We start from the raw sequence: 12,080 nt of genomic DNA, 5'->3' as shown, positions 1-12,080 counted from the left end.
ATGTATACACTGTTTAGTGTTTAAATCAGGTTAAACATATCTATTTCCTCAAACATTTTTCTTTTCTTTTGGCAAAAGCCTTCAAAATCCTTTCTTCTAGCTTTCTGAAATGTGCAGTACAGCATTACTGTCTATAAGAATATATTTTAAAGTAACTATAAGAGAAGCTAAAGAGCTAATTGTCTCTTGCACCTATTAAATATAGTAGTGTGCACTGAACTGTAATTTTCCAACTCAATGTCATCTAACATTTATTGAGTGCTTATTTTATGCCAAGCATGACCTAAGTGCTTTATTTATATCATTTGATTTATTCTTTCAACAATTCTATGAGCAAGGGTCTGTTATTATCCTTTTACCTATGAGAAACTAACACACTGAACTCACATGATTAAGTTTTAGTTAGAGTATGAACTTATCATCTGCCTGGCAAGTGCAAGCTCCTGAGTTCAAGTCCAGAAATCGGAAAAAAAAAGAATATATACTTAGCAGACTGCTTCCTTCTTTTAATTATGTATATATTTAATATTCCTTTGTTTATGACTTATTCAAAAATATTTATTTATCATCTACTGTATTCTTACTCCTGGGTAATAGATAGAATAGATACCCCTGTAAATAATAAGGTCTTAACTAAAAAAAATACCATTCTAGCAGAGGAGACAAACAAATGAGAAACAAGATAAATTACAGTTGGAAATAGCTACTATATAATACATAAATAAAATAATTAATGGGTGGAAATGGAGTTAAGGTCTCACTGAAGAAGATAAGATTTGAGAGATGAGACTTGAGAGGCAAGAATGAGTCGGAATTGAAAGAACAAAGAGAAGTTTATTCCCATCCAAGGCCACGGAAAGTGCAAAGTCCCCAATGAAGGAGAGGGCTTAGTGCATCAAGGGGAAAAAGAAGAGAATGACAGGAGCTTTGAGATGAGATGGAGAGGTAGCCAATGTCATGTCAAACCTTACAGACATTATAAAGAATGTGAATATCAATTCTAAACAGCAGAAAATCTCTGAAATCTTAAGCATGGCACAGATTAGATATGATTTATCATATTAAAAAATACAGTAAGTCCCCATCCTATGAACATTTGAGTTGCAAACTTTCACAGATATGACCAGATGTGAGCAAACTGTGGTGGTAGCTCATGTGTCTGCCAGACACTGTCACAGTTATGCTATGTGCTTACTGTACGGTGCAATAGTGTATAGTAGTACAATGTTCAATCAGAGCCCAGGATGCCAAGAAGTCAGAAAGCAGTGGTGATGTGGAAGGGTCTGCTAGCAGTGCAAAGTAATATACATTGTGAAAGAATCACTTTGATGTGTATGACTCACTTTGTTGGACTTATGAATGAATCCTACTTACAAATGTTTTCCTATAATGGAACTCATTCCTAAGTCAGGTACTTACTAGAATTCTAGTTTGTAATTGGGCAATGGATTTCAGATGGGCATGAATTGAGAATAGCAGTTAAGAAACAGTAAGTTGATAAGGTAGTGAACTGATGAAACAGATGAGTGATCTGTAGGAAATGAATCTTTAGCATTTAAATGATAACCTAAGGTCACAAATTACTGTACTTAGAAAGTAAATGCAAGGGCTGGGGATTTAGCTCAGTGGTTCTGCCACCTCCCTTGCAAGCACAAGGATCTGAGTTCGATCCCTGGTACCAAAAAAAAAAAAAAAAGAAAAAAGAAAGTAAATGCAATCAGAGAAGGCTTAGGATATAGCCTTAAAGTATCACAGCATTTGTTTACTGGAAACTTCCCGCTCTGCCCATGGAGTAACAAGTGTCAGACTTAATCTCCCACCAAAACAACTAGAAAACTTGTCAGAATACATGAAACTGTGGTTAGATACTGATCTGTAGCCAAGACCATAATCCCTGTGAGAAGAAACAAATTAGGCGAAATCCACCACTAAACTGGCCTTGTGTCTGGTGAAAATACTTGAATGATGATTATAGAACACTTCACTCAACAGAATATACATTCTTTATAAGAGAACTGGTAGTATAGGAGATACCAGCAAGAGACTGAAGAGTAGTCAGTTCAGAGAAGAACTAGGAAATATAATATAAAGGAAGCCAATAAATAATTTTAAAAGTAAGGTATATTCAATTCCGTTGAAAGAACAGAAGTCAAGAAATATGAGAGAGAAATGTGTACAGGAATTTGGTACTGTACTGGTAATGCACAATCTTGACAAGAGCAGCTGCAGTGGGAGAGTGGCCTGAAGCTTCATTGAACAGACTGTTGATGGAAATGGACACTGCAAAGAGAAAGCAATATATTCAAGATTTTTGGACGTGGAGGGGAGCAGTGAAGTTGAGTAGTAACTCAGAAGGACATGAATTCAAGAGAAATTGACTATTTGTAATGAGATTCATTAGAACATATATGTTGAAGAAATCACCATTTATAGAGGAGATGATGATTCAGGTTGGAGTAGCCAAAGTGATGCAATACATTAATTGAGAAAAGGACTGGGATTCAAATCATAAGGAAAAAGCTTTCCTTCACCGGAGAAAAAAAATAATAACTCTGTTAATAATATAACACATTAAAAAAAGAAAACAACAAAAATCTTTGCAAGAGGCTAAATTATCCTATCTTATAAATAGATTATATAAATACTTATAATTTTGAATCTTCATGATTTTAGGTCATCATTGTGAACACTATTTTGGTGTAGAAATGAACTCTCCTAATCTTAGGAGATTTATAGGAGAGGCAGAGATTGCTTTTTAATTCTTCTCTTAAATGGCCATAGATTGCTGATTTTTTTCTTGCCTCTTTTCCTCAAAGGAATCTACATGAAATCTGTATTACTGCTTCCAATTTGCTATTTACTTCCAGAGTAAGTACTTCATGCAAGTCCTAAGAAATCAAATAATCAAGTGTATTATATAACGAATATTAACTTTATAGACAATAAGGTATTGAAAAGCTCTGGGCTAATGATAGCTATACATAAGAAAATACATGAGTTGTGACAGTCCTTGTCTGTCCCATGACAGAACTTTGTCTCTAACTCTGAAGGTCATAAATTTGTTTTTAATTGTTTATATCTTTAAAAATCTAACTGCTATTACAGTAAGTGAAGGAATTTAACATGTTCTAAATTAAGAGACACATAAGAAAATACTTCACAAATAAAAGAATATCTAGTTCGAAAATTACATTAGAAAATTACATTAGAAGTCAAAATGACATATTTGAAAAACAATCAAAGGCTAAAGAATTCTGGCAACTCAATTACATATAGGTGCAAACTGCCAAGAGTGGTGACAGATTCCTGTAAATCTAGCTGCGGCAGGCCGAGATGAGAGGATTGCAAGTTTGAGCCCAGCCTGGGCAACTCAGTAATTGGGTTCCATGTCTTCAAAAGAAAGGGCTAGAGAAGTAGCTCAGCATGAAGGTCCTGGGTTTAATTCCCAGTGCCACAAAAATAAAAATGTCCAAATTCAAAGGTAAATGAGAAAATCCAAATTTGAACAAATTGAAACCATTAATTATCATTAAATAAATAATTTTAAGTAAATGATAATGTGAGTACTATTTAAGGAATGGAGAAATAGATGCTCTTTCACACAGTGTTGACAAACTCAAAACCATTTCTAAAAGGGAAATCAGATGATAACTATAATTTTTGAAGTCCACTTACAGAAACTTATTTTAATTAATAATTGGGGACACGTATAAAATGGAGGTGTAGGCAATTATAGCAAAAATTGAAACCTAAAGGCTCACCGACAGAAACGAATTTGTTATAAAACTGTGTTAGAGCAACTCAACAGAATATATAATTAAAGATAGGAAGAAATACTTTAACAGTATGACAAAGTGCTATTGTAGTATCTGTAATATTGATATATTAAATAGAAAAGGTTATAAGAAGAATACACACAATATCCCATTTTACTACAAGGTTATATAGTTGCAAAAGTTATGCATATGAAAGCAATGTAACAACATATTTGAGTTATTTTTACCTGTATACCAGATATAGAGATATCTACATATCTCTATAGAGATAATATATTCATTTCCTAACAAAATTTTGTTACATATATTTAAAAGTAGCATAAAAGAAAAGGCAAGAGGTCTAAAATATTTTAACAGAATGTGTATATGAACATCTAATTAATATTCTACATACAAATTAGGTACTTCTGTCCACTTAAGATATATTGCTAAAGTTTAGTCTAATACTAAAGGTGGAAGTCAGATTGGTCAGTAGAAAGAGACAGTGTGTAAATGTACAGGAAGGATCTTTTGCTTTAATAAAAGTAGACCCTATAAAGTACTTGTTGAAGGGCCAGGGATTTAACTCAGTGGTTCCGCCGCCTGCCTCGCAAGCCCAAAGACCCGAGTTTGATCCCCGGTACCAAAAAAAAAAACCAAACCAAACAAAACAAAGAAAAAACTTGTTGGGTGTGATGATGCAAATCTACAATCCCAGCTACTTGGGAGCTGTGGCAGGGGAACTGCAAGTTTGAGGCCAGCCTGGGCAATTTAGGGAGATCTTTTAAAAAGGTGGGGATTTACCTCAGTGGTTCCACTGCCTGCCTTGCAAGTGCAAGATCCTGAGTTCGATCTCCAGTACCAAATAAAAAGTAATCTAAGCCAATGAAATAGACTTTATGCTAGTTGTACTCTCAATGGCAATAGCAATTTCTTTTCAGCATCTCAAAACAAAAGATGGAGGTTCTTTGTTGTACTGTTTTCATGTGTCCACTTTTTTGTATTTGAATGTGCTTGTGTTTTTAAGACAGTAAAACTCAGTATTATGATTTATCAAATAAAAGTAATCAAAAGAAATGTTATCAAATAGATAACACTTTCCATTTTGAGACAATACTTGCCTTTGGATTGTTTGCATCAAACAGTCCAGTTGAAAGTCCAATCAGCAAGGAGTTCTTGTTTTTATATTGTGGTGGTGAATCAGAGTGAGATCGAAGCGGAATGGATTCTTCTGGTGAACACTGTATTGAGTGAACTTGAGAGACTATATTCAAGTGTTCAGAATGAACTACTTTTTGGAAAAATGGCTCTGGTTGTATAGATTTATCTATATCATATTTGGAATTCTGAGAATCATCTAGTCCATGTTCTGTGGTATAAAGGAGAAATTATGTGGTAAGTATATATAGTAGTTGAATACATTTATAAATTATATTGACAAGGCAATAATATTTAACATGAATTCTATCAAGAAGCCTTATATCAGGAAAACAAAATACAAAAATGTGTGAGTATATTACTTTATAAATAATCTCTAAGAGGCCATACATTTCATTTTTAGAAACATTTGATACATGCTTCCATTATATTGAAATAATAAAACAGCACAAAGCCAAGGAAATGTGAAAAAATACTAAACACATTAGTTTTAAAATTTTATTTGTTCCTACAGATAGAAAAAGTTGCATTTCTTATGTTTCAACTAACACTATCTTGGTACCTCGGCTCACAAACTTAATTTGTTCCATGATTCTGGAAAAGATGGCCATGTTCATGTTCACGCAGGAAAGATGGCCACAGTTGTGTCTGTCGCCCAATTCAGAGTTTGCAAACAAAAACAAAATTTTGCCAAGTGCTTCTGTTTGAGAACCAAATTTTTTACAAGCTAAAGCAATTGTGAACCAAGGTACTACTATACTTTAAAAAGAGGATAATTTATTTAATGTACTTAGTACACGGGTTTAGTTTGTCCACCCTTTTCATCTGAACACTCAATAAAATAACTGGCCAAAAAATTTTTACTATCTTGTTGTACAACCCAAGCTTATTAATTCAGATTGCAGCACTCATACCTATTAAATTTTAAAATGATTATGATCACTGATAAGGAATGCTCTATTTATGTGTTTCCCAAATAAAATAGTTTGGTATTAAATACAATCCAGGAAGAAATTAAATGATATTTACCTGTAGTAACCTCACTAAGGCGGTCTACATTCCTCAAGCTTTCATCTTCAGATACTTCATCTTGCCGAATGGCAACTCTGTCTTCCAACCTATCACAGACATATCAGTTAAAAAGACACAGTTTACCAGAAATCAAAGCACTCTACAATACAGAAATAAGTTTACTAGCATCCTGTGATCCCTCTTGCAAGTTTTTTCTCTTTTACATATACTTTCTGTTATAAACACGCTATTTTGCATTTTGTTGACATTTTTACTAATCATCAATCATTCGTGCATTCTGACAGATTAAACTGTTACAATCTCAAAAAAAAAAATTGTTACAATCTCTGAAAAGAATAACTGAATTGCTAATGAAATTTGTAAAATGTAACTGACCCAATCATTATATGTTATCTTACTAATATTCATGCAAAAATCATCTACATAAAACGTTATTTTTTGCAGCATCATTTGTGATACCAGCAAATGTCCATGAAGCAGGATATTGAGTTGTAGCATATCCATTCAATAGAATACAAAAACAGAGGAAGGTTTTTATGTATCAAGAAAATTCCCAGACATACTATGAACTAAAAATAAATAAGGCAGAAAATACTGTGTATATTCTACTAACAGCTGTACTTTACAAAAAAAGATTTTATTTTTTGTAAATACATATTAAAAATCATCTCAAAGAATTGAAAATGGCTGAATGAATACTGAGGCAGGCAAGGAATTTTACTGTATATCTTTATATACTGTGTTTACTTGTTGATTTCTGAACCATGTGAATATCTACTGGTCTTATGAAATTACTTTATGGGATATTATAATATTATGACATTAAATTATGATATTATATTATTAGAGTATTATTTCTCAGAATATAGTACAAAAGGGATCTGGGCTTTGAAATTAAAGAAAAAGACAAAACATACTCAGTTTCCTTTGTTTCTTTTTCCTCACTAACCCACACATCAGTAACAATACATGGCAAGCTCTCATCTTTGTTTTTTCTACTTGGCTCTTGTAGAACTTCTGTTTCCAAATCATCAGGTTCTGCAAAGCAAAAACGAAACAAAAGACATGTCAAAGCAAAAATTTTTTGGAAAAAAATTGAATGAATTTCATCTTTAATCTTGATCTTATGCTCTCTAATCATTTCTGAAATGATAAACTAAAACCTTTGCCTTTGCACTGTTAATACAAGTACTTGCAGGAAATATATGGATTTTCATTATTACATAAATTTTAGCAATATGTACACTGGCTTAAAGTATAAAAAGTAATTTAAGAAAGGGCGACAGGAAAAGCAGAAATCATAGAGAGCCTGGAGAAATTAAAAGAAAACCCATGGAAAAGAAGGAAGCTGTCTAGAATAACCCTGGTTCCCTAGGAGAGGGGACCTATCTCTGCAAACACAAGGCATATGTACTGACTAGGAGGTTTGCCACAACCTGGAGTGTATGGACAGAGGGGCCTCTAGAGTAGTTGGGGGACCTCACAGACCCATAAACTGTAAAGCTAGGCAGAGAAACCTCTGTGACATGGTGCCACAGAGGAACATGAAAACAGAGCAGCTGGAATTAATACAGCCACAGGGCAGACATTATTGACCAACAGCAGGAACGCTGGGGCGGGACTCAGAATTCACATACAAAAAGCAAGCCTGGAAACAAAATAGGAAAGTAGTGACTCATACTGAAGATATACTCCTAAGTGAAATAAATAAGGCACAGATGTGTAAATACCGAAGTTTCTCTGGTGTGAATAATCTGCAATAATACAGAAGATCCTAATAAGATTACTGACATTGAGAAATGGGAAGAAAGGAGCTAAAGGTGTAGGGAAGGTGGGATGGGTAGGGGAAGGGTAATAAGGGAAAAGAAAAAAATGTGAGATAATGAAAAGATGAAAATAAAGTGGCTGTAGATGGGGAGGGGAGGAGGGGGTGAAGGGAGGGCAGGGACAAGGGGAAAAAATGAGAACCAAGACTTGTCATGTAAGAGGTACAAGATCCCAACAATGAATGTAACTGTACTGTATCCCTCAAATGTACCAATAAACTCAATTAAAGCTGAAGAAAAAAACAAAAACAAAAACAAACAAAAAAACAAAATAGGAAAGTAGTGACTCATTTCCCTCTCATATCTGGTAGATTCCAAGACTGCAGGCCTGGAAGAGAAACCACTCATTCTGTTTGAATTCAACATGAAGGAATTTTCTGGACTCATTTTCCTTTTTCCCATTTCTTTTCTTTTGCTTTTTGTTCTGTATTTTTTTCTTCTTTTTCATGTTTGTTCTTTCTGTTACTTTTATCCGATTCCCTTAATTTTCATTTACTCTTTCACTGGATGCTTTATCTCACTTTCTCCCCTTCTCATTGTCCTTTTCAAATTGTACTTCTTTCACTTTCCCTAAGTCCTCTAATGTTATCAATACTACTATTTAGTTTTGTTTTTTTGAGACGGGGTCTCACTATATAATCCAAGTTGGCCTTGAACTTACAGTGGTCCTCCTACCTCAGCTTCCTGAGCGCTGGGATTTCAGGAGCATGCCACCACATCTGGCAGTACTATTAAATTTTATTAATTTTTAGATGTTTAGTTATCTATGTTACTATAGCTGAATTCTTCTCTATTGTTAATGATATAGCTGTCATATTTAGTAAATATTTACTATATGACAATATTTGGTTTGTCTATATTTATATTATTATTGCATATCTAATTTGTCTTTAACTCTATTATTTGATTTTTTTGTTGTTGGTGTTATTGCCTGTGGTGATATATTTGTTACTATTAACTGGTTTTCACTGTATAACAATATCTGGTTTGTCTTTGTGTGATCAACACTGCTGTGGTTTGTTCCTGGAGAAATGGGCATTAGGTGAATTATACTGGACCCACCTCTCCATGAATTAACGGAGGTGACTGGATCTTGGGATAGAGGCAAAGGCCTATAATTAGCCACCCTCAGAGCACTTCACTGGAAAGCAGACACTTACTAAAAGAACCTCCAGAAAAGTAACAGTCTTGCTACTTTAACTGACCCTCAATATTCAGCGCAACAAAACACAACAGGAACACGAGAAGACAAAAACTACCACTCCCTCCACAGCTCATCTAAGAGGCATCAATGGGGAGGAAAATCAAAAGCCAAACAGCTGAATTACAATGATACCTCAGTGGTCAAACAGCTCCAAGATCCAATTTTCTACTCACTACTCAAACAACAAAGTTCTATTAAAAAATCTGTTCAGTGTTTAACTTTGCTTGATATTTGCACCAAAAATCTGACTTGAAAAAACCTATACAGGCTGAGAGTGAGTCATGCTGTGGACACAGGGATGATGCTTCAGTCTAAGCCTAAACAACATACAATGCTTGTGGCAACATGTTAAAACATTCATTACTGTGGAGGTCGTTTTATTTTTTTGGTGCTTTATTTGCATATAATATCATAACCATGGCTCCAAAGAAAGTTAGTGATATCAGCAGTAAAGCTAAGAGGAAAACTGATGTAGTTAAAGTGAGAAATCATTGCAAAATTTGTTACAGTCCTGGAAAAATGAATTTATAAGTATAATTTCTGGGCCTCAGAACTTGGTTTCCCATTATTTATAGGAAAAAAATATGCTCAGTTCTTGAATTTTTCAGTTTGAACATGAATTTGGAACAAATTGAGTTTGATGACCAAGATGTCACTATATATGAAATGATAAAAGATGAAACAAAAAACATATTAATAAGGTGCTTGGTGAGGTCAAAGATGACATAACTGAACAACTTAAACTTAATAAACAAAATGATCAGTGAGCTTAAAGAAGACACTAAAAAAGAGCTAGCTGAGCTAAGAAAAATGATTCAAAATATTCCAGGAGAAAAATTTATATTGAAAGTATGGGCAGCAGAAGTGACCTATGGGGAGAGAAAGTGTCAGACCTAGAAGACAGGATTGATGCAGGATGACTGCCTTATGTTTGAGGCCAGCCTGGGCTCCATAGTGAGTTCAAGGCCAGTCTGAACTATAGTGAGACCTTAATCAAAAAGCCAAAGGGCCTGGGATTTAGCTTAATGGTTTTGCCACCTGCCTCACAAGAGTAAGGACCAAGTTTGATCCCCAGTACCAAAACAAAACAAAACAAACAAAAACAAAAACAAAAAAACAACAAAACTCAACCAAACCCAACCAAACCAATCCACCAAACCAAACCAAGTAAGTAAAAATCCCAACAACAGATTGTGGAAAACAAATGCAGCAGTTGTTAGATGATGCAAAGACAACTAACCTATAATTAACTGGAATTAGTGAAAAATTTAAAGATGGCACAAATAGCATAAAAACCCTATTTGTAGACATAAAAGCAGGGCCAGGAATGTAGCTCAGTGGAGCAGCGCTTGCCTGACAAGTGTGAGGCCCTGAGTTCCATTCCTGGTACCAGAAGATAAAAAATAAAATAAACAAATAAAAGCAGAAAACTTTCCAAGTATGGCTAAAGAAATTGGTATACAGCCAGGGGGTGATGGTGCATGCTTGTAATCCTAGCACTTGGCATATTGAGGCACGGGCATCACCACAAGTTTCAGGCCAACACAGGGTGCACAGTGAGTTCAAAACCAGCCTGAACTACACAGTGAGACCATGTCTCAAAAAAAAAAAAAAAAAAAAGAAAGAAAAGAAAAGAAAAGAAATTGGCATACAGACACGTGAGGCAAGAAGAAAAGACCTGTATCAATGCAATCAGGAATGAAAAAGGTGAACTCACAATGGACATCACTGAAATCCAGAAGATTACTGGTAACTTCTTCAAAAACCTGTACTCCCAAATTAGAGAATTGAGAAGCAAAATGGATAGATTCCCATGGACTTATGAATTATAAAAATCAAACCAAGAAGATATAAAATCCCTGAACAATATGATAACAGGCAATGAAATTGAGAGAGTAATAAAAAACCTACTAAGAAAATCCCAGGACTTGATGGATTCACTGATAAAATTCTACAGGAAATTCAGGAAATATCTCATGCCAATACTCCCCAAACTTTAATGAGACTGAAAGGGAAAAAGTATTGTCAGATTCATTCCTGGAAGCTATTAGTATTACCTTGATTCCAAAATTAGACAAGGACCCAACTAAAACAGAAAAATACGGGCCAGTTTCTCCTATGAATATAGATGCAAAAATCCTCAACAAGATACGGGTAAACTGAATACAACAGATCATTAAAAAGATTATAAATCATGACCGGATTGGCTTTAACCCAAGTTTGCAAGGATCGTTTAACATATGCAAATCATTAAATGTAACACATCACATAAACAGAGCAAAGGCAAAAATCACACAATGATCTCATAGACACAGAAAAAGCTTTAACAAATTCCTACATACATTCATGGTTAAATACCCTGAAGAAATTTTTTTAACAGTTTCCCCTTGCCTTGAACCTAGGCTGGCTGTGACTACCTGAAGAGGGAGAAAGGTCCATCTGAACTGTCTTTCAACTTCCAAGACGTAAGTAAAGCCATCCTTCAGATGGATTTATTGCCAGCTGAATACCATATCAAGTGAACTCTGAGACAAAGGCGCATGAATTAGAAAAACCACATTAGCTGAACCTCGACTCAATCCCTGACACTTAAATTTCAGTATTATTAATTTTTTTTCTTTTTTCCCTAGCACTCAGAACTAAACCTAGGGCTTTTACACTGAGAGGGACATCCCTAGTATTTTTAATTTTTGAGGTAGGCTTTTGCTGAAGTCCCTAAGTTGTCTAGACTGGGTTCATGCTTGTGATCTTCCAGCTCAGTTGCTGGTGTGTGTCACCATGCCTAGCCAAATTAAGTTATTTTGACCAATTAAAACATACCTTCCACTGAGATTCCACCTCACCCCACAAAGAATGGCTGCTATCAAGAAATCACACAATAACAAATATTGGCGGGGTTGTGGGGAGAAAGGAACCCTTCTCCATTGTTGGTGGGAGTGCAGACTAGTGCAACCACTATGGAAATCAATATGGAGATACCTCAAAGAGCTTGGACTGGAGGTTCCATTTGACCCAGCCATCCCTCTGTTGGGTATCTTTCCAAGAGAACTAAAAGAATCATATCACAGAGAAGTATGTGCACCCATGTTTATAGCGGCACAGTTT

At 34.8% G+C, this 12,080-nt stretch overlaps 1 protein-coding gene across 10 annotated transcripts in view; it reads right to left on the bottom strand.

Moving 5' to 3' along the window:
- The window catches only part of Nek1 (NIMA related kinase 1), a 149,127-nt gene that overhangs the window by 24,573 nt on the left and 112,474 nt on the right, over positions 1 to 12,080 (bottom strand). For all 10 annotated transcript variants that reach the window (XM_010629848.3, XM_010629850.3, XM_010629847.3 and 7 more), the window contains 3 exons: positions 6,863 to 6,983; positions 5,943 to 6,031; positions 4,877 to 5,124 (listed from right to left, as the gene is read on the bottom strand). In XM_010629848.3, the coding sequence (XP_010628150.1) occupies positions 4,877 to 5,124; positions 5,943 to 6,031; positions 6,863 to 6,983 (458 nt within the window). The remainder of the gene's footprint in view (positions 1 to 4,876; positions 5,125 to 5,942; positions 6,032 to 6,862; positions 6,984 to 12,080) is intronic.

This window comes from Fukomys damarensis, unplaced genomic scaffold (assembly GCF_012274545.1).
Source record: "Fukomys damarensis isolate Sample0158 unplaced genomic scaffold, DMR_v1.0_HiC HiC_scaffold_18, whole genome shotgun sequence".
Taxonomy (NCBI): domain Eukaryota; kingdom Metazoa; phylum Chordata; class Mammalia; order Rodentia; family Bathyergidae; genus Fukomys; species Fukomys damarensis.
The sequence above is the reverse complement of the archived record's forward strand: the minus strand, read 5'-3'. Positions and strand labels throughout refer to the sequence as shown.